The 23,762-nt window shown below is 45.2% G+C and overlaps 1 protein-coding gene across 1 annotated transcript in view; it reads right to left on the bottom strand.

The window, feature by feature from the left end:
* The window catches only part of CRADD (CARD and death domain containing adaptor protein), a 135,620-nt gene extending 120,353 nt beyond the window's left edge, over window positions 1-15,267 (bottom strand). Inside the window, exons 1-2 of the mRNA XM_080935069.1 lie at window positions 15,145-15,267; window positions 13,794-14,097 (exon numbers count right to left, since the gene is read on the bottom strand). Coding sequence (XP_080791195.1) covers window positions 13,794-14,091 — 298 coding nt within the window. The 5' untranslated portion in view covers window positions 14,092-14,097; window positions 15,145-15,267. The remainder of the gene's footprint in view (window positions 1-13,793; window positions 14,098-15,144) is intronic.
* Window positions 15,268-23,762: the final 8,495 nt, after the last annotated feature.

Raw genomic sequence — 23,762 nt, 5'->3', positions numbered from 1 at the left:
ACCTAACAGCTTCAAAGCCTCACATGTGAACTTAGGGATTCGGTCTCCTACAGGACCACTGCAGAGAAGCACATTGAGACCATAGCCTAGGGGCCAGGGGTGCAACACCTGACCTCCGTGGGTGCTTCATGCCAACCGTGCAGGTAAAACGTCCATACGCATAAAATAAACCGAGAAAAATATCCCACTGCCTCCAATGTGGCGGTTTAGGTTTAAGAATTTCATTCACCTGTCTTGACCGCCACTGGAACGGAGGATGAAATAGTTCAGTTTGGAGGCAGAGAAAACGAGCAGCTCGGCAGAGGAGGTAGAAACCTATAGGTTTATGTTAAGGTGATGCGTAATTGGACAGTGGAGAGGTAGGCAGGGAAAAGGAGGACTGGAAGAGGAGGGAGAGGGAAGGAGATTGTTGGAGGAGACAGATGTTTACGTGTCTCTCAGCGCATAAATAAGGTTATTATGAATGCTTCATAAGGGATGGAATTGTACAAGATCATTTGATTTGTCTAGGTGGGAAAATTATATTTTACCAATTGGATCACAGTGTTTTGGTGTGTTCTTTGATGTGCCGACTTAATTGAGTTCAAAGGGTGTACTGGCGGAATGCATGAAGTCTGTCACAGAGTTGGGGTGTGTGTGTGTAAGGCCTGGCAACAACCCACCAAGGGGAATTGTGTGAGAACAACACGTCAGGGCAGTTGTATCCACTCAGGACAGAAGCAGCAGGGGTGGGTGGAGTGGAACCTGGGAAGGGAACCTCATGGAGAGGGTGGCTTGCAGACCGAGTGACAGAGTCTGTGCACTCGGCTCCACACTAGAGCGGTGTCCGGGGAGTGAGACCGCGGGGGCCGATAAAAGGTTAAGCCATTGTTTTAATATTTACTGCAACAGAAACCAGACTTTACCCAGCTCTGACCCCACCTGGAAATGTTTCAGAGCATCTGTACAGAGGGAAACGCTGTGTGGCCTGGGTAGCTTCTCAGCTTCCTCATCTTGAAAGTTGAAATAATAGCCTCAGCCTTATATACATGGGGACTGAAGCACCCATGGGGCTGGGTCACAGTAAGTACTCTGGAAATGGAAGCCACTATGTCCTCCAAGCCACAAGCACACCCAACCCCACAGTCATCTTCCCCCAGTGCATCCAGTCCTGCTTCCGAATGGCTCGGTCCTTTAGCCCCATCTTAATAATGACAACAGCATCTGGTGAGGACAACCAACCCACCGGACTTCATGGGAGGCCCTCTGTTTGTATGAGAGACCAGACCATTTGCAGTATCACTGGCTTGGAGAACCTTCTGGAATGAAGCAATCAGAGATTATACTTGACTAATCTGGACTAACTTAACTCCTGGCACATAGTATGACCTCAATAAATGCTGACTGAAGAGAAGAAGTGTGAGTTGGTCGTGCTGTGATTTTTTTTCCCCACTTACAGATAACACCTTCTGACTCCTATGGCCTTGTGAGGTGTTGAACCATCTAAGCAGGAGTGAGGCGGGAGGGAGGGAGGGAGGGAGGTGGCTGTTCTGCCAAAGCTTTTAATAGTCTCTTTGAAACTCGCTCTACGGTTAAGTGAAACAGTCATCAGGAATGCCTTAGCAAGCACAAGGCGAAAAAAGCCAACTATCCAGAACACAGCCAGTCTATCTGGAGAATATTTTAATATAGCACTGGCAAAAACAGAACCATCTATAATCTAACAGATTGTGGAAAACAAAGAAAAGATTTTGGAACTTAACGTCAGAAAGCACGTGATTGGAAGACGCTAAAAAGGAAAAGCCATTATATAATAATCTAGTAAAAGACTTTGAAATAGAATACTCACTGAAAGATAAACAAACAAAAAGATTATTTAAACAGCAGAGTGAAAATATCCTCCCCGGTTCCTTAGAGGCACTTAGGGGAGGTCATTTAAGTCCGCCACCCCACCGGCTGCCTCTGCTAACTGGAGCAGCAATGGCCAGGCCACACTGAGTCTGCAAAGACTCTGCAGTTGACTCGTGTAATATATTCACACGCACATAATCGAACTTTGCGTTTTTGTTCAGCATCTTGGAAGAAGATTTCAGCATTGGTGGCAGCAAGTCAGCTGTGACTTTCCGGTAATGATCGAGGTAAGTGAACCACCAGCGCTTTCCCACCGGAGAAATGAGCTTCTGTGATGGTGACGGGGTGTCCCATTCTGGCTCATAGGATCTGGGCAGCAGAGGCCGGCTGCTCGCCACACCTTTCCTTGCCCCCTCCTTGAAGCGGATTGTAAGACCCTCCTGTGAGACACCCCTGCCTATGGCAGAAGAAAATGAGACTCCTGTCTCTGAAGAGATGGTCCCAGAGAACACGGCTGTGCAGACCTTGTTAGCCCCCATTACTACCATTGGATTACACTGTTTCTCAACACTGTCTACATTTCTTCAGCCCTAAATAAACATACAGAAGTCCAACTGCTTCCCTGGGTCTGAATTTCCTTAGAAAGGCATCATGTCATAAGCCTTCTATTAAGTTTGGAAGCTGGAGAGGTGGTTCGGTAGTTAAGAGCACTGGCTGCTCTTCCAGGAGACCAAGGTTCAATTCCCAGGACCCACACAGCAGCTCACAACTGTCTGAAACTCCAGTTCCATGGAATCAGACGCCCCCTGCTGGTCTCTGTGGGTGCTAGGCATGCACATGGTACACAGACACGTGTGGGATCCGAATGCTCACATGTATAAAAAATAAATTATGTTTAAAAGAATAATAAATGAGGTGGAGAGTGATATATATCTTCACGTGTGTGTACATGGGTACCACATATCACATACCACAACACACACACCAAAAACAAATCACTTATCTTAAGTTGTATGCTTTCTTCATTTGTCTTTTAATGTGAGACTCAGTCATAAACCTAGGATGTCTGAGAAAAACGATTATAGTTTCCCTATATATACAGGCTAAATTTTTGAGATTAAAAAAAAAAGATGGTTCAAATGTTTCATATTATACTTTATTACAAGCCATAGTTATCTCTTAAAATACACTAAATTAAGAAGCAAAGATTATATATATACAAGATATATCACTGCCTGGGTAACTTATAAATGAACGGAAACTTATTTCTCAGTTCCGGATACTAGAAATCCTGGGTCAAGGGCTGCCAGTCGGCACTCCCCCGGGGGTCTAGCAGAGGGGTGGCTGTGATTTCAGCTCTAAGACAAGGCCACGAAAGGCACAAAACCCAACCCTGCTGACTGACTAGTGCTAAGAGGCCTGGTCCGAACACAAGCCCCTGTGACTGTGACAGGTGCTGAGGGGCAGGAGTGATTGGTCTAAAAGCCCCTTCTGGCTGGCTGAGCAAACCCCGCGCCAGTGGACTGAGACACTCTGTTGTGCTGCCTTCCTTGGCACTGCGCTAAAAAGCCTAGTACAGGCTTCTCACACAAATGGCCTTTTCTCCGCTGAGCTGTTAACACAACAGAAGTGGCAGATACAGCCGAGCAGTCAAGTCAAGCTGTGAAGGCAGCTCCGGCCCGCAGCCAGAGCTGAGGAAGGAAAGGCCATGGAAAAGCCACCAGGTAGAAAGAAGGGGGAGCCAAGACCACAGAGTGATAAAGGGCTGTGAGGAAGAGGAAGGAGGAACCGAAGGCTCCAGATGACTTCCAGAGAACCATCAAGTTTGCAGACCCCTCACCGTTCCAGGTGATTCCAGCACGTAATTGACGCACGTAGGACCCAGGCTTGGCCCACGGTGTGCATCCCAAAGCGAGTGCAATGGAGGACCTTGTGGACACACCATCCAGGGCCTTAGACTCACTCACTGCCTTATCTGGTCCCTCAAGTTCTTCGATTTTAGCCATTTTTTTTCAAAGTTGTGAACCTATGCACTATGCATCCAAGAAATTTTTATTTTTATGTCGGCACGAAGTCCTACTGCTTGAACTGAAGAACCCATCTAATGTATTTTATAGGTCTTGGAACAGTCCTGCTGTGGTTCGGATGTGAACCATCCACCATAGGATCTGAACTCATGATCCCCCAGCCACTGGCACGGGATGGGAAGTGAACCTTACAGGCCTTGATGGAGAGTCCCTCCCTGGGGGCTGGCTTTGAAGTTGTATAACCGGTCCCTGTCTCCTGTCCTCTCCCTCTTCTTCTGGCACCATGGGACAGGCCAGCCTCTTGGTCCTCTCACTGTGCATTTCCTGACTGGTGTCACTTTTGGAACTCAAAACCAAAACGGGCCTTTTCTCCCTTAAGTTGCTTCTGTCAAGGTAATCTTGTCATTGCAACAAAAGAATAAATTAGCACACCTTCCCTTCCCCGCCGTCGGTAAAATGGAGGCCGCTAAGATCCACTCCAGCTCTGACCCTCTGTATCTACATGCAGACATGCCAAATGCACACGCGACGGAACCGTGACCTGTTCTTAAGGACTTACATGCAGGCCTCATGACCACAGGCCTTATTTGCCACTGTTATATCACAAAATGTGTAGTGTTTGGTTCTCGTACTGCCTGACACACGCCTTCCACATTCTGATGATCTTCAAAGTAGTTCACGTCATTGCTACTAAGCTGACCAATGACCAACAGTCTCTGATAGCTTTGGGGATGAGCACAGTCATTCAAAATCCAAGACCGTGAGTCTCAACCTCTAATCCTCCTGCCTCTGCCTCCCAAGTGCTGGGACAGTAAGTGTTCTTCCCTCTAGAGAAGAGAGAGCACCCAAAGTGTAAGTTGTCCAGTGATTTAATCAGATGTGTCAGTGTGATGAAGCTATTGAAAACTCCAAGGGTCGGGGTTTAGTGAGCTTCCAGACAGCCAAAGGTTATAGTTGGAGGTACCGGGATGTGGAAAAGAAATCAGAAGCTCCTTGGCTCTCCTTCTATCCCTCGCCCTGTGCATCTCTTATCTGTGGCCTTCAAACATGCTTTATCATAAACTGGTGAGCGTGCTTCTCAGCTCGGTAAGTAGCTTTCGAAAAATTAGCTGAACGAGAAGAAAACACCACAGAGATCCCATCTTGAAACTAAAGGATGGAAACCTGTGACTGGCCTTGGGACTGAGAGATGATCCCTGGAAACGGGGCCTCCATGGCTGGGTCACATGCTAGCTTCAGGATGACGGTGTCACACTTGAGGTGATGTCCCCTGCGGCTGTGCTGCTGGCTTCCTGGGTGGGAAGAGATCCCATACATTTATCTACGCACAGCCGTGGTCTGTGCTGAGGACGGAGAGCATGCCTAGGCCCTGGCTTTGTTTACCCCTGTGTCCTCCCGGCCGCTTCAGACACCTCCTCAGTGTTATTTTGGTACCCGTGTTGCCACCCTCTCTGCCATGGTGCAGAGTATAAATAGAACCTGAACATTTCCAGGAACTGTCAGCCTGGGACTTCCTACAGAGGGGCAAATCTTTCCTGTCACTGGCAAAATCAAGCTTAGAACTAAAACCTGACCCAAAACATCCAGCAGTCACACTTTGTTCTAAATTCACGTTTACTATTTGGGGGAGAAAAAAAATATCACATTTTTAAAAGGGGGGGCAGGGTAGGAATACCCTCCCAAGAATCATATACATCTATGCTCCTTGCCGGCCAAACTGAAGAACAAGTGTAAACACAGCTGCCTATTAAATTTGGGTAAGGCAAACATTCCTGCAGCTGGCTATAACCACAGCCTGCGTGCCTGAACCCCCCTCGCTCACTCACAAGGCGGAATGCTACCTTGCTAGGCAGTCACCGCCGCGCTGGAGCTTCACCAGCAGGAAAGTTTATTCCTGGTACCCTGGCGGTAGAGAGCATGATTTATGAGCTGCGAAGTGGGATCTGAGTGCAGCATCAGCAGAGCCACCACCATGTCCCTTAGTCACAGCCAGGCTTTGGTCTTTAGGGCTCCTGAGATGGCAGAGGATCTGTGAGGAGAGAAGCTCGTGGCCTTGCTTCAGACCCAACCTCCTCTTCAAAGGGCCAAAGGAGACTAGAGAAGGGGAGACAACAGGAAAGAAACGGATTTCCCAGAAGTCCCTGGGCTTGGGTCTGACAAGAGCAAGGGAGAATGCATGGGGACTTGGAGCAATGGAACACACTTGAGCATTCCAAATTAGAAGGGAAAAGCCTATTTTGCTAAGGTGCTTTTATAGGGTAGAAGTTAGCAGGCTTTGAAGTCAAAGCACCTTAGTTGATAATTTGGCTCCACACACCCGTGCGGCCTTAAGATTATTAAATATCCCTGTGTTTACCTTGCCTCGTCTACATAATAAAGGGCTCTGCAGAGCTCAGGCCTACACCTCCCTGAGCAGCTGAAGATGATCTTTAACTCTGGATCTCTGTGCCTCTCCAGCGCCGGCACAACATACACTCTCTCACACACACACAGAGCAAAGACACTTAAGTCCTGAGCCATCCCTCCAGCCCCCAAACTCATTTCTAATGCTGAAAGAAGCCAGAGACACACAGCCCGAGACCCAGGCAGGATGAGCCAGGGCTACCTGTCTGTCCTCTCCCCTCCCACCCGCAAGCCATGCTCAGCTCGATCTGTATCTGAGAGCTGCATCCAGTACTTCCTCACTAGCAGGTTCTATCTCCAACTGGTGAGGGCTTGATCCATAGAGCACAGAAAATGGGGGAGGGGTGTTCAAGTAGCTCACAATGTGAACTAACCATAGAAAAAATTATGCCCTGAGTTCAACTTCTGTTCCACACCCAGCTCCCTTCCCCCAGACAGGGTTTCTCTGTGTAGCCCTGGCTGTCCAGGAATTTACTCTGCAGGCCAGGCTGGCCTCGAACTCAGGGATCCACCTGCCTCTGCCTCCCGAGTGCTGAGATTAAAGGTGTGGGCCACCACCATCATGGCCTAAATTCAACTTCTCCAGGTAATGCAAAATCCCTCCAACTTTATTTTTATGTGCATTTAGCCTGTATATCCCCAACATTTTCATGTCAGGAGTGGGGTCACACTTGCTCTGGGGCCTGATGTGCTGGAAAATCCTTCAGAAAGTGTTCGAGGATTAAAATCAAGGAGCCACCCAGCCCGATCACAAGGTTTCTTCTCTCCCTGCTACACTTTAAAATACTCTGGTAAGCCATGTGTGCCTGGGCTTGTTTGTACCCACGTCAGTGGGCGCGTGTGTAATATCACTGCCTAGAGTCTACACCCAGAAGCTCTGTGATGGATCGGTGTGGCCAGGGACAGCACTGGGACATTGGTGCTCTCTCAGCCCCCCAGGTAATTCCAGCACACGGCCACGGTGAAGGGACTGAAGGCGATCAGGTGAATGATACAGCCCAATGGTCCATGTGGCCGTGGGAGCGAGGAAAACAGGCACAGTCAGATTTTCTCCAAAAAAAAAAAAAAAAAAAGTATTAAATGCATTTGAAAGTGAAATGGAGCCATCCCTGCTGGGCAGGGCCTGTCACATGGCTTGCTGTTCCTAGAAAGAGTGGCAATTAGCTGCCAGCGGATGCATTATTTCATCAGGCCCATAAATACTCATAAAAGTCTTCTGCCTTGCCTTACATCAGCCTTGCAGAAGCTGGGGGAAGCCTCTGATAAGATACAGCCCTGGACTATGACGACTCCCTGTTAGACGATTAAAATTAGCATTAATAAAAATAAAATAATTTAAGACAATTTCAACCCACTATACCTAAAAATCTTGAAGTTTTTGCTTTTAACATTAAAACACACACACATTAGTGCAAGTGTTTAAAAGCCTCTTCGGGTATTAACACCACGGCATAATACAATTCCATTTCAAACCCAGTGGGAAGCCAAAAAAACTGTAGGGCAGGGAAGGTCCTAAATCAAGAGCTGGTAGGCTAGGATTCTAGTCTTAGCAATAAATTACATCAACTAGCTGTGTGATGTGAGTAAGCCGACTTCAGGCTCCCTCCCTCCCCGACTTCATGGAGGAAAAGAATACCGAGTGTGAGTCCCTCCCAGCTCCCAAATACCAGGATCTGGCTGCAAACGTGGTATTTAGATAAAAAGTTACAAAAAAGTTACAACCTCCATAATGCTAGCGATAAAGGTAACCAGTTCCTGTCCTCCCACCACGGCATACACCCAGAGCCTGGAGACGTCACAGGCTTGGAAAAAAAGCTCACTTGAACGGAGCATGCTCAGCTGGGTGGCGGAACTGCAGGAGTCTATGAGAAGAATCCCAAGCCTGTGACAAAATTCAAGACGAAGCTACTTGTGCTGCAACGGCTGCTGTCTGAGCTACACCGGCCCTTCCTTTTCTAAACCACTCAGCCCTGGCAATGGACCGTCCCTTGCTTTTACCACCCTCACTGTTGGAATTCTATTGCCTTCGAGGGTTGAGGCATGGTCCTTATCTGGACCACTGCTGAAGTAAGAGGGAAGTGCCTTCTCATCGTGAGCTTCACCATCATTTCATCCCATTTCCCAGATGATCTACGTTCGTCATAAGGACCACACACGCTTTCGGATACACGGTGGGAAACACAACAGGTCGTAACTGAGTCACTGAGCCTGTGTTGGTACAGCGTGTCTCTTACCTAACTCTGTCTGCTCTGTCCCAGAAGTGAGGTCAACACATCAGAGAGGCTTTCTAAGGCTTACCTGCCCACCCTCCCCACCACAACCATGCAGTGGTAATTTATTCATCAGCTATCTGCCCACACCCTTGATCCTCCTCCAGGACCCCATGTCCACAGTTCTGTTTACCGTTGTATCCCTGACCGCTAACACATGGCCAACACCCACTGCACCTCTGAAAGAATGAATGAATACCTTCTGTTATCCGAAGGCCCTTCAGGTTAGACCCACGATCCTTAATCCCTGGGAGGTATATGGTAATCACCCTGGGGATGCCAGAGGAAACAATCTCACTGACTGAATATAGAGCCCAGGATATAAGCTGAGGTCAGCACAACAGTTATCTCAAGGGGCAGGCTTTGATGCATGGCCTGGTCGGAAAAGGCTATATAAGAAGAAGAATCCAAAGTTAGAAATCCAGTAAACCCATAGCAATATGTAATACAGCTGTCATGAGAGCTCAGTGCCTTCAAATACACCCCAGCTGTAGAGAGCCTTTGGGCCGCACCCAAACATGGCGCCGGCTTCCCGCTGAGGACTCAGCAAACAGAGCTGTTGCCCAGCCAAGAGACTTAGTGCGCATGTGCCACATATGTCACAGCCCGCTCTCGGGGCATGCTAATGAGTTACTGGAGGGCGCACCAATCAGGTAGTGACACGAGTCTCCTGGGCATATATAAGCAGTGCATTTTTCTTCCACGTGGTCCCCTGCTCAGAGTATTGTACAATAAAGGTTGTTCGCAGAAGAATCCTGTTGTTGCACGCCTTTTCCTGCCGGCGGGACGTGGGGCGCGCGACACCAAGCATATACTTCAGAGCCAAAATGTACCTCTTAGGAGAGAGACCAACCAATGTAGCTCAGAAGGGTCACTCAAGGCCAGCTCATAAGGGACAGGCTGGGCCTGGTGCCTCTGGGCCGAAAAGGAAAGGGCAAGCCAGCCCTGTGTATTGTACCAGTGAGGATGACCAGGCAATCAAGGACATCCTGTCTGGTGGGATGACCCACTCACTGAAGGGCAGGCAAGGCTGAAGGAAGGGCTAGCCTCAGGGCAGCCACTGAATTGGGCCGAGGAAGGAAGCGTCTGATGCAAAGCCTCTTGCTAGTGGCTAGGCACAAACACAACTCAGGGATCCTGCTGGTAAAGAAGAGAAAAACAGAGCCCAAGCCAAAGGGAACGCTACCAGAAGACAGGAGAGAAAGGATCATAGCAGAGCTGTAGCCCCACGGCCAGGCCAGAGCAAACAAGCTGGAACAGAGAGTCCCGTGGCCTGTGAGCCACTCCATCATGTCCCATCAGATACTGAAGCCAGGGCTTCAGGAAAAGCTCCTCTCCCAAGCCAGATGAACTCGGGTACCACAGAGAGCTCCGGCTCAGACAGGCCCACCAGGCTGGGAAACCAGGTCTCCTGTCACAGGCTGCCTTCCCCGCACCCAGAGCTGTCCTGTCTCCTGGAGTGACCCAGCAGGAACCCAGAGAGGACTTTCCAACTGATCTAATGTCTGGTGTGTGACCTTGGTCACAGCGGCATACTGCCAAGTGTCCCTTCCGTGGTGCCAAGGTGGATTAAGTCATTTTATCAGCAGAATTCTTCTTTTCAAAGGTAAGAGTCCTTGTGGGGTGAGGAAGACGCAAACCAAATATCCACTTAATGTCTCAGACTTTTACACTGTTTTTGAAAACAGACATTAGAAGACCTAAGAAAATTCTGAGGTATAATCAAAAAATTTGGGTAGTTTTTGTCCTTTTCTGTCTGAGGATTGAGGAAAGGGACTGAGACACAACTCAGTTTTACTCTAAATCACTTACAATCAGCATCTGTACGAAAAGCAAATAACATAACACAAAAATATCCGTGGCAGCTCAAAATGTAGAAATGAAACACAGAAATTAATATACAAAGAAGGAGAAAACCGAGAGCCTGCCAGAAAAATCAAGCAGAAAACTGTAGCAATAATGTTAGTTCATTCTTGAGAAAGGATCGACCGTGTGGCTAAGCGAAGGCCACCCCTAACTTCTCAAGGCTTCCCGAGGGCCGGGCACCAAACCAGTCCTTGAATAACCACAAACAACATAAGCAAAAAGCGAGAAAAGGTTACTGTGTGTGTGCCTCACAAATGCCCTGTTTTCCCTGAGCCTGGGTCGCAAAATCCAAGATGCCTTTGCAGAAATACGAGGGCGCTACACTGTTCTGACACGGTGTTAGAGAAACACGGGGCTCCCAGAAAACAGGACTCTGGGTTTGTTTGCTTTTTTCCAGAGATGTTAAGTTGGAAGGCATTTCGGCTCTGACGCTTGTCCATGGCTTTAAGCCTCCCCTCATCCCCCCACCCCCTAGAAAAAGAACCCAACACCCACACACACTTCCAACTCATTTAACCTCAACCTAATTTCAAAATCTTATTTTCACGAAATTAGACACTTAAAAATATTTAAGTCCTTAAATAACAGAAAGCAATTAAGCATCTACTTCTTTAAAATATTTAACTTCTATCCCCACCCCCAAATATATATATATGTATGTATATATATATAATACTATATAATATATACTATATAAAACATGATATGTAACACAGTATATGATATATGAAATAATAAATTATATATAATTTATAGATATACACATTTACCTCTAGACCCTATGGTATAATAGGTTTTCAATAATCAATAAGGACTTTTAAAGAGACTGTGGTCTAGAAAACTATAAAAGAAGGTGAGAACAACTGACAAACCTGGACTTCAGGGCTTATCAGTAAGAGTCAGAAATGACAGGGTTCGGGGCAATTGTAATGTCTCTTTATTTTCCTTATAAAGGAAGAGTCTATTATTGGGGGCATGCTTACAGTTCTGGGGGGTTAGTATCCATGACCACTGTGGCGAAGAGCCTGGCAGCAGACCACGGGTACGGCAATGCCATGTCACCAAGCACCAGCCAAAGGGAGCGCCAGCCCTGCCCGGAACGTTAGTCTTCTTAAAGCGAGCATGAGAAAGGTGTTGGCTTCATCATCAGTCTCCACCTTACTAGTATTTTCAGTATTATAGTCAATATTAGACTACAGTCATACTTCAAAATGGGTTCATGTCACCGAGAAATCGATAAACCAAAACACGTCGTAATTTTTTTTTCACTAGCAGGGTGTGATTATAAAAACAAAGAATTCACAACACTCGAGTTGAGAGGCAAGCAGCTTGTCGTTTAACCCTTCCACAGAGTTCAGAAGGCGGATATACAGATTTGTTCTTTTTTTTTCCTCAGCATATACCCCCCTATTTTACTCCCTTCTTAAAGCTGCTTTTTGGGGCTGGAGAGAGGGTCAGCAGTTGGGAGCACTGGCTGCTCTTGCAGACCACCTGGTGTCCTCTCCTTTCCCGTGGCAGCTCACAACCATCTACAAGTCCACTTCCGGCACCCTCTCCTTACCTCTGGGCACCAGGCACACCCGCACATATACGCAGATAAAACGCTCGTACGTATAAAATGAATAACTAGATGTAAAAGCACCTGTCCCCTTAGCTTCTCCTTAACTTTTATAATTTCCCCGGGATTTCTTAATTCTCTCTGGCTCTCTGAACAAACCTAGAGATGGGAATGCGGGTCACGTGTCTGTGACAATTCATGACAAAGCTCTTTATATAGCCCGAACAATCACCTAGTTAAACTAAACATTTGGAGAATGGAAAGCTTTTGGATCCCTTTTCAAGCCCAATGGCATGCAGCCAGGAGAACCTCCTACGTCACAACTCATTGACATTACGTCCCCAACTCTATAGTCTGCTTGTAATAATGTGGTAGAAATGTCAGGGAGATTTGGCCCCGGTTTCGTTCAGACACATGGAATATGTAATTTTCTAAGGACAACCCAAGCTGACAATTCGAGAGGTCCTCAAAGGCTGGCATTCTCATGGTTTCAAAAAGACATGTAATTTGGACAAGCTAGTAGGAATGTTTTGAGATTTTTCCACTGAATGTTCACCAGGTCTTAACTGGCTATAACATTTTGGTCATATATTGAGATATATGTCGTTAATTTAAAAAAAGAATTAATTATATTATATATGTTCTCAAAACCATTCAAAATACAAGACCCATGGTCTTATGTTTAAATTACTAATAAAAGTAATTTGCTGGTAGCATTGGGTTTTTTTTTTAACCAGTTACAGTCATTTGGAAGTTAGGAGTTGAAATAGGGTTTTGATATGTAGCTCTGGCTGCCCTAGAACTCACTCTGTAGACCAGGCTAGACTCACAGAGATCCACCTGCCTCTGCCTCCAGAAAGACATACACGGCCACTGCTGCCACCAGCACCAGCTCTGTTATGGTCATTTTCTAAAACTGTAACACTAAATCCTGGAGACCACTGACTTGGTCCTATATCTATATCAAAAATGCAGAAAATGTTGGATTCTTAACTCTGAAAATCTAGTAATTTGGCTTGGATCAGTTTTCTATTAAAGTTTGGTCAACTTTCTATTATATTATTAGAAAACAAATTAAACGTTCTGGGTCAGCCCCTCATCTTTGTAAGAAGTAGTATGTATGAGAGGAGCTAAAGGGAAGGGTGCTTTATACCACAGCTCCTTCCTCTCACAAGCACCAAGCTGTTTCTTTTCAAATCACAGCTCTCAATTCCCCTGGAAAAATCAAAATAAGATTCTCCCCCCAAAATCACTGCCCTTGCAACATAAAATTCCCCAGGTGTCTGAACAAAGCTGAATTTTAAAAGGCTGCTTTAAACCAAGAGCCTTTAAAAAACAAACTAAGGTAGGCTTCAAACCAATCCCCCTGGCCACAGAGGCTGGCTGCAGGAACAGGTGCAGGGTATGCCTTCCTAGAGGCTGTCTCCCATGACAGGACCTCCTCCAGCTGGCAGCCTGGCACCCCACAAATCAGTTATCAGTAGGCCAAAGCCTGCGTTCCCATCTGTGCCTTCCAAAAGCTTCCTGTTGCCAAAGGGCTCAGACTGACCTGGTTCCCGGATGAGGACAGGCCTCCCAAGTGACTTGCCAAGTTTCCCTGGAAGCATTTCTGAATTGTACTCTGATCTCCCTCCTTGACCTCTCAGCCTCAGGGTTCGTTTGCCCTTCCTCCCTTGAGTTTCCTAACACCACCTCCTCCTCAGCTTGACCCTCCAATGCCATGCCCTCTCTGTCCAAATTGTTGCCCATGTTGCCCCTCCTAAAATACCAACTTCCAATCCATTGGGCATGGTTGTGACAGTTCCAGAGCTGTTTTGAAGTGACCTCTTCAAGGCCTACCTGTAGGCAGTTCCGCTGTGGCTTCCTCTCTCGCTTTCTCCAGCTTCTCTCTTACCCAGGGAAATTCCTGGAGGGAATCCAGGAAGGTGTCAAAGGCTTTGGGGCCCCTGGAAGGCAGAATGTCCAGCAACAGCATCGTCTTCCGGAGGCCTGTGGTTTGAGCTTTGATTTCTTGAATGTGGTTTTCTGTCAAAATGCCTTCCTGGTAAAGGTACTGAAGAACCAGTCCGTCTACCAGTACCTGAGCACCCAGCTCCAGACGCAGTGAACGGAGCACTTGCTTGTCCCTGACGTCCATGTCTCCCTGGAAAGAGCCAAAATCAGCACCTAGATTTCAGGCACACTGATGGAGTCCTAAAGACAGTGCTGCTGCAAAGTCATTTTAAAAAGCACCTCAAAATCAGTCAGGTCTTTCCATCTTCAGAGTGCCAAGCCATGGTGTTTCCTAAATGGCTGTTAAGCCAAACCACATTCATTCCAGACACTTCCCAGCATAATGAACAGCACTAATTATGAACCTGTTTCTATCTCTGCTTTTCACAATAATGGGGTCCTATTTCAATTCCTTGTGCAGTAAAAGATCCAAAAGAAAAAAACATCTGATCCCTTACTTAAAATGCAATCCTTAAGGATTATAGATTTACTAATCCATTCATGTATACTACTATAAAAAATTAAATGCTAGAGAATCGTGGATCTCAAGACTGCTTTGCCAGAGTTTGTCCAGCACCCACACTGCAGAAACTGCTAAAAGGACCAGGGACGTTTATAGACCCTGACCAGCAATAGAAGACAGTCTGGAGGAAAGAAGTTTAAGGATCTTTCTTACGTAGTGAAAGGGTCTCTACAGGACCAGCATGTTCAAGAAAATAAGTGTTTGTGTGCCTTTTACGATAAGCCTCACAAGAATTGGGAAGCTGGGTCGCAGTAAGGCGGTGAGCACACATGCTCAGGTCATTAGTGTGCTGAGAGGTGACTGTGTGGTGGCAATGGAGGCAGGGGACACAAGGGAGCCGGGCGGGGTTTCTGACACCCTCAGCTCACACCCGGGACTCCGGATCCCGACATTGCTCACAGTCCTCTGCAAAGCCCGGAGGTGGCAGGTGAGGAGGGCGTGTGTGAACTTGTAAAAAGTTCCCTGTCTCGGCAGCTGAAAGCCGTGGTTGTGGCACAAACAGGAAGAGCTACCGGCGGGTTTCACGGTTAGTGAAAAACCCGCAGACTGTCCTCACGGAGGGAACCGACCCCCAGCACCGCCACCCGAACCCTGGCCCAGCCCCAGGAGAGCCGCGCAGGGGCTTTGTTGCCACGGCGCGGGAATTGCGAGAGAAGATGGAGTCATGTTACTTACGTCTGCGACCACGTATCGTTTAAAAATAAATAAATAAATAAAACTACAACCGGAATCCAGGCTGTTAGGGAACCTGTACCACAAACACCATATTTGTTGAGGGCAAAAGTATTAGACAGGAAGTGTTGCGACCATCTTTGTTGAAGGCAAGAGCAGGAAGTGCTGTTGCCATCTTTGTTGAGGGCACAAGAGGTCAGGTTGAAGTTTTTTCGCCATGTTTGCTGTGGGCAAAAGAGGCACACTCCTAGATTCAAAAAATAAAAATAAAGAGAGAGAGAGAGAGAGAGAGAGAGAGAGAGAGAGAGAGAGGGTATGTGTTTGTGTGTGTGTGTGTGTGTGTGTGTGTGTGTGTGTGTGTGTGTGTGTGTGGTTTAATAAATTTAAGGCAGTAGTTCTCAACCTTTCTAACGCTTTGACCTTTTAATATAGTTCCTTATGTGGTGTCCCCAAAACTTAAAATTATTTTTGTTGCTACTCCATAACTAATTTTGCTACTGTTATAAATTATAATGAAAACATCTATGTTTTCTGGTGGTCTTATACTACCCCTGTGAAAGGGTTGTTGGAGAGCCACAAGCTGAGAACCGATGATCTAAGTTATCTAAGTGAGAGAGTAAATGTATTAATTGTTGAATCTTAACACAAGAACTCCATGAGAGCCAGATGCATGATAAACTAGTCAAAAGTTACTCTAGCAGTTTAGCCCTGAGTTCAGTCTCAGTAATATATACATACTTCCACAAATCACTTTATAAAATAAAGCAACTAATAAACTCATTAATTAATTTCTTAATTAATTGGATGACAACATTAAAACAAGGGTGTATGTGCTAATTATTTTTGACACTAGGAAAAGAATATTTGTACCCGTACCTCTAGTTGAAGATTAAAATATCTGTAAAAACATCAGTGAACAGTTCTAAATCTCCTTCCTCAATGTCTTCACACTGTGTGTACAATTTACAGTGCTAACATACTCCAGGGTTTCTATGCAGGTGCTAGCTTTCTGAGTGACAGTGATTTTTAGGTAAGTGCTGGGAATTTTGTTTTTTTAAGCATTTCAAATACTTTCAGTCTATAGAATTAGGCAGCCAATTGCGTCATCCAAAAATCTCACAGCCAGTTCAGAGTAAAACCTAAATTCTAACCAAGCCCCTCTGATTTCCTGGTCTTTGCAGTACACCAAACAACTATGTGTCATCAACTCTATTGTTCTAGTGGCAGTCAAAATATTATTAGTGAATCACCCAACTGTCACCTCCTTGCTCATTCTTGAGCTACACAGAGACTCCCTCATTATCTTTAGCTCAAGAATCACTGTTCTTTAGGGAAAAAAAATAGATGGATACCCGTTAACAATAGTTTCTGTGGTCATCCAAAGAAGTATGTGTACAGAGATGAGTCTCTTGTGTGCTGTATAAAAACATTCACCTGTCAATAAAAAACCGATTGGCCAGAGTGTAAAGGGACTGTCAACAGTCACAACAGACTGAAATGTTCTGTGCCTGAGTCATAGTCCTGTTGAGGTTTTGTCTTTTGCCATCTGTTGTAATGCCAAGTGTGGACTCCCAAGACCTGGAGTCTGCATCTAGCCCCTGGGACCCTGCCCACATGTTAATTCGGTGAATAAAGATGCCAACATCCAATAGCAGGGCAAAAGAGACATAGATGGAGGAGGAAGGGCCACGAGGAGGGAAAGAAGAAGGGAAGCCACAGTGGAAGAAGAAAAACATGCAGGAGGGCAAAGAAGAGCCACCATGAACTAAGGGCCAAGAGAATGTGGCCAACAGGGTTGCCCAACTGGGTTAAGAGCAGCCCAGATGGAGCACAGTAATAGTGAGAACTTAGTATTAGAAAAGGAGATTCTAAAAGCATGGAAGGTAGGCAGGTGCCCACCTATTGTGCTGCCTAAAGCTGTTTAAAAACATAAGGCTGTATGTGTTTTTTCATCCAAGAATATAAATGGTCTAAGGTATGGAAGAAAATTAATATTTCTTACTATATAACACCCCAATGATTTTTCTTGACATACAGCATAGAATCCCATACAGTCTCTGTTTCTCATATCACCCTTCCCAAAAATGATACAGACAGAATTTGGCAGCGGGAAAATAAAGTGCATCTCTCTCCCAGCTGCTGCAGACACCTCCCACCACAGCAACTTCCCAACAGTGGTATCAAATCATCAATGTGTTGAGGACCCAGATGACTCAGGTTCGATTATCAGCACCCACTTGCAGCTCATAACTCTCTGTAATCACAGTCTCACGGGATCTGACACCCTGGCTTCTGTACACCAAGCATACATGTGGTACACAGGCATACAGGCAAGCAAAACACTCATAAGTATAAAATAATAATTAAAAAAATAACATTTGTGGTTTAGTGATAGATCTCTCAAATGATATTGATATATATGGATGTATATTGTGCTGGCTAATTTATGACAACTTGGCACTAGCTAGAGTCATCTGAGAGGAGAGAACCCCAAATGAGAAGATGTCTTTATAAGTTTGGGCTGTGTTCAAAGCCTATAGAGCATTTTCCTAATTAGTGATTGATGTGTTAAGGCCCAGACCATTGTGGGTGGTTCTCCCCCTGGACTGGTGATCCTGGGTTCTGTATGAAAGCAGGATGAGCAAACCATGGGGAGCCATCCAGTAAGCAGCACCCCTCCATAAACTGCATCCACTCCTGCCTCCAGGTTTCTTCCCTCTTTGAGTTCCTATCTTGGCTGAGTTCCTGTCCTGGCTTCCTTCAAAGATGGACTACAATTTGGATGTATAAGCTAAATAAACCCTTTGCTCTTCAACTTACTTTTGGTCATAGTGTTTGTGGTGGTTTAAATATGGTTGCCCCCAGGGAGTGGTACTAGTTGGAGAGTGGCCTTGTTGGAAAGGTGTGTCACTGTGCGGGTGGGCAATGAGACCCTCCACCTAATCATGTGGGGGTTAATTTTCTCCTATCATCCTTCTGATGAAGATGTAGAACTCTCAGTTCCTCACATACACCAGGATGCTGCCATGCTTCCACCTTGATAATACTGGACTGAAACTCTAGACCTATAGCCAGCTCCAATTAAATATTGTCCTTTAAAAGAGTTGCCTTGGTCATGGTGTCTGCTCACAGCAGTAAAACCCTAGTGAAGACAATGTTTCATCACAGCAATAAAAATCCTAAATCAATATGTTTTTCTGGAATTCATTTAAGCAGGAATTTGTCAAGTGAGCCTTGATATCACTGGCTGGACCAAAATCATAGGCTTCCATGTGCTGGTTAGTTTTTTTGTCAACCTGACACAGTCACAGAGGAGGAGGAAACTTTGTCTGAGGAACTGCCTCTGTCAGATGATTGGCTATGGACATGGCTGTGGGGTATGGTCTTAGTTGATGATTGATATGAAGGGCCCAGCCCACTGTGGGTGGTACCACCCCTGACCTGGCAGTTCTGGGTTGTATAAGAAAATAAAGTGAGTAATCCATGAGCAGCAACCAAGTAAGCAGCACTCCTTCATGGTCTCTGCTTCAGTTCCTGTGTTTGGGTTTCTGCTTTGGCTTCCCCCAGTCATGGGCAATCACTTGAAAGTGTAAGATAAAATAAACTCTCAGTAATTTTCTCAGTAATTTTTGGTCAGTTTTATCACAGCAACAGAGAAGCTAACTTTCAAAATCAGATACTAGCCATAAAGGGGACTGAGTTATTTTATGGAAAAATAATGTAGCAGCCAAATCTTAGATTCTTATTCAAGAGACGTGAAATACGGGCAGCCTATGCTAGTACAGGGTAATGAGCCAAAATGTTCTGATGCTTTCCAGTGCTCACTGTGCTGGTTTGAATAAAACTGGCCCCCATAGGTCCATTGGAAGAGGCACTGTTAGGAGGTGTGACCATGTTGGAGTAGGTGAGACCTTGTTGGAAGAAGTATGTCATTGTCTTTTTCTGCTGTGTGAGGATCTGGGTATAGAACTCTCAGCTCCTTCTCCAGCACCATGTCTGCCTGAAAGTCACTGTGTTTCCTGACATAAAGATTATAGGCTAAACCTCAGAAGCTGTAAGCCAGTCCCGATGAAATGTTTTCCTTAATAATGATTGAAGTGGCCATGGTGTCTCTCCACGGCAATAAAAAAACAAACTAAGATACACAGTCAACTCGACAGCTGCAGAATATTATCCTTTCATGTTAGCTGCTCTCTCACCAGGAGTTGAACCCACGACCATATATATGCTGATGAAGCATTCTACCAATGTGCTACAACTCCTAAGGGAAAGATGTTTTTCAATAAACAACAAATAATGTATAAACCTATTTGGAATATGGCCACATATTTGGAAAGCATAGAATTTGGCATCAGATATAGATAGATAGATAGATAGATAGATAGATAGATAGATAGATAGAGAGATAGATAGATAGATGATAGATAGATAGATAGATAGAAAGAAAATGTACATGCCAAGAGTCCCTAAGCATTCCTTTTATCAGCTGCTCACACTGACCACAGAAGAACTTCACCATGAATCCTATTGAGAGTTTCTCTTCAAGCAAAATTACATCATCAGGCTTCTTCTGCCAGAATGAGTTGTCAGCAAGTGTACCAAGTAGTTGAACGAACTAAGTTTTTATCTTGGGCTATTTAACAAAGTCCATTTAAAGCCTAGACAATGGCTGCTAAATATATTGATTTTTTTTGTCTTAGCATAATTGATGCTAAGCTGTTCTTTCTGATAACAATATGCCAAAAGGCTTGGCTACATCTTAATTAAAAAAAAAAAGTAAATAGAGCCATTGGCCCAGAAAAGGGGGGCTCTCTTGCTGTCATTTATGCTGATGAGTAGGCTTGACAGCTATACAGGAAGTATGCAGTTCTGAACAAAGAGTAAATATTAAAGTTCAGACAAAAATTGTGCTTGATTTAAGAAGAATGAGAGGCAACTTGTTAAAAGTGCTAAAGGTTTCCATGTGTCTCCTTCCTCTTAGATAATGGAAATATGAATGCTTGGAAGCTTGGTGTACAGATTGAGAAGCATGATGTGGATTGATATTGTCTCTGCCCAAACAAGCCCCCACCTTACTCAGCCACAGAACTAGAAGTAGAAATGACTCAGCTTCTTTGAAAGAAGAAAAGGCAGGAGGCATTGTGGAGTATGACCCTCATTGATTTTCTTGATGATCTCAAGACACAAAATGCACAAATAGGAAAAGAAAGGTATCATTCATGCAACTCTTAGGAGGTTTGCTCTTCCTTTCTAGTTCAGCCATTTGTTGTGGCAGGGAATTAATTATGCAGTTATTGTCAGGGCTATTTGGTAGCATGCATCCAGTGGTTTTGTTCCTACTCTTGCTTCTTGTCCAGATCAGTTAACAGGTTCGATTCAGCGGGACTTTTTTCTTCTCTGTGTCTTTTCTGCTGTTCCACATACTCCCTATAACAGGTCACTAAAATGTCTGCCAGAGAATTTCAAAGCTTCAGGAGACTAAGGTACAAGCTGCCTGTTTCCTCCCAAAGCCTCCCAGTCTCTTTGGCCACGGTCTCTTGGTTAAAGTTATCACAGACCAGATCCAAGAAGGAGAGAAACAGGTCCCACATCTTAGTGAGAAGAATGTCAAAGGAAGGGTAGCCACCATTCATCTACCAAAGCCACAGAAGCATCCTCAGCCATATGTCCAGCTTCACCTAGTTACGTTCCTATTGGTAATTTCTCTCATTTATATTAACAAACCAACTTCAAGGAATCTCTCAGGCAGACACAGTACCCGTAATCCAAGCATTAGGGGGCTGAGGCAGGAGGATCATGACTTCTAGGACAGCCTGGGCTAAATAATGAGTTCCAGAGCAATCTGGGTTATACAGAGAGGAAGAAATGGAATGCTGTAGAGAGGGAAGAGAAAAGGAATGAAGACCGAAGGAAGAAAAAAAGAACAGAAAGTTAGAAGGATGGGAAGGGAAGGGAAAGAAAAAAGGAAGGAGGAAGGAAGGAGGATCCTCTCCAATTTGAACACTGGGCAGAATACCATTTTCTATTGTGATATAAATATCTCATTGTTATCATAATACCAACCATGCTGCAAGGCCCAGTGAGCATTGGGTGGATGAATGACATACCTGGCACCTTCTTCTTCACATAGTTTGCAATCAAGTAGGAGGTACTCACACAGGGATCCAGCGCCAGCAAGAGGGAAGTGAAGATGACCTCAAGGATTCTACTCCATCACACTTGCCATTTGCTCTGTGTTGACCGTCTGACTCACAACTACAGATTTGTTCTCCAGTTCAAAATAACAGCTCAAAAACAGTTCAAATGGGCAGTTAGTGTCAAGCTGGACTTAACCCTTTCTTGTCTACTTGTTATGTGCCTCTCACCACACCACGGGTGTGTCTGTGTCTGGCTTTTCAAATGGTCCATTCATTGTGTCAAATTCAGGTCTTCCTTCTTTTGAAGATGGAATAATAATCTATTGTGTGTGTGCACGCACACATTTTCTTGACCTATTTGTCCATGAATGGACTCATGGATGGTTTCCTCGCTTCAGCTGCTCTGAGAAGGACCAGTCCTTCCATTTAAAAATCAAGAAAACAGCATAAATAAACATGTTAAAATAAAAAAATTCCTTTCTTTAAAATATGCTAGGGGTATAGCCCAGTGGTAGAATTTAGCATACGTGAGGCCTGGGGTTCAATCCTAAGCCCTTCAAAAATATATTAGCATAAACGTTACCATTTTTCCTTATATTCTATAGTACTTATCTTTAAAATACCAATATGAAAACATTTAACTGATATATGGAATCACAGTGATTGCAGTTAGTAATTTGTGGTTTGTGTTTGTGTATACCAATGATTCTTGTAACTGTTTAAATGTCACACAACACTAAACTCAACGGGGGCTAGGGAGGGGGCTCAGTGAGTAGAAGCACTGGCCATACAAGTGTAAGGATCTAAGTTCAAACCCCAAGAACCGACGTGAAAGCTGGACTTGCAAGGTCAGCAGTAACATCAATCCCGTGGAGGGATGGGAGGCAGAGACAGGGGAATCCCTGGGAAACGCATGGGCCAATTGTCCTAATGAAACAGAAAAACCAGAGACCTTGTCTCTAACAAAGTGGAAGTTGAAGATTAACACCTGAGTTTGTGGTACGACTGCCCGCATGGTGTGCACGCACACGCTCATACTGTGACGTTATAATAATAGCGGTCTATGACTTCTGTCTCCAGGACCTGGGAAGAAAGCCAGCTCTTTACTTGAGCCCCTCTTCTGTCTCCTGTTGTGGTTGCCCCAGACTAACCACCATATAAAAGAACACAGAACACTCCCTGACCTTGCCAGGACCCTTTCCCTTCCAAGTCCTATCTCTTTTCTCTGAACAAGGAAAATACTTGCTCCAGTTTTCCTAAGTGAGACTAGACCTTGGGGCATTGTGTCATGGTGTGTGGATGATATTGCAAACTGTTACCCTGGAAAGTCTTTATGACAGGGTAGGGTGATAAAATTCAAGGAAACGTTTCATCAGAAGAGCCCCGGGGTGTTCCAAACGCAATCAAGGAGAAAGATAGCTGGAAATGTAAGCAGCCACAAACCTGGAGGGGGAAGTGATTCGGCTGTTGTAAAAACAGGGCTCTGTTTCATGGGTCAATCTATTTCTGTACAAACCACGCATTACCCCACAGGACTCATTGTTCAAAGACAATATGAAAAGAAGCCCTGCTTCCCTTACCTGTGTCCCAGGGGACTTCCTGTTGGCTGAAAGGACAGGTATTCACAAAGGTTCCTAAGCCTGAATTGAAGCTTAGCTGTGTTCCCTAAGGACCATGCCACTTGGAAGGCAGTTTATAAATAATGCAGAGAGAGGCTGGGGGAAAGGGCAGGAGGTGGGAGGAGCTCTCCCTAACTACTCCCTACACCGCTTTCCTTCATTTTGCCCAGACCTGGATTTGCTAACTAGCAAGCTAGTTACCTTTTCCTGCTTTCTGCCCTCTCCTGAAAACAAAGAGGATGACCGTGGTGACTTCAAGGTCCCGTTATGGCAATTAGAAGACAGTTTGGCCAGCTGCACAGGGCGGGGACACTTGATAAGCACGGGCTCTCTTCTGTGCATCACAGAGTTCAGGAGGGACACACTGTATCTTAAGGCTGTGGCTGTACACCATGCAAAGCATTAGTGATTTTAGCACCTTCCACTTGCCTAGCCCACAACTGAATGTGGAAGTAGTATTCATCGGTTTGTATTAGCTGATGTGAGTAAGGACACACGTTTTCATTTCGAAGAATGAGGACGGTGTATTTGCAACAACCTAAAATGAACACTTGTCATCTTGAAGATTTTTACTCTGTTGGACTGAATTTGGAATGATTATCAGTTCTTCCTTATGGGAGTACTGTGGGAAAGTTTGTGGTTATAGCAGTCCCTTGGAAAGCTAAACACAAAGCCAAGAATGGTATGGCGGAGCCCATTGCTAAGCAACGGAATCGGATCTAGACTGCACAGGAACAAAACTTCTTTGTTCAGTACGATGAAGAGTCATTCAAAAGAAACTGCTGAATAGAATCTTACCTGCAACAAAAAACATGTTATCCAAAGTGCCTATCAGTGGTTAACTAATTTTTATGGCAATCTGACC

The sequence above is a fragment of the Micromys minutus genome, assembly GCF_963924665.1.
Source record: "Micromys minutus genome assembly, chromosome: 22".
Lineage (NCBI taxonomy): Eukaryota > Metazoa > Chordata > Mammalia > Rodentia > Muridae > Micromys > Micromys minutus.
Note: the sequence above shows the minus strand (reverse complement) of the source record. Positions and strands in the feature narration are given on the sequence as shown.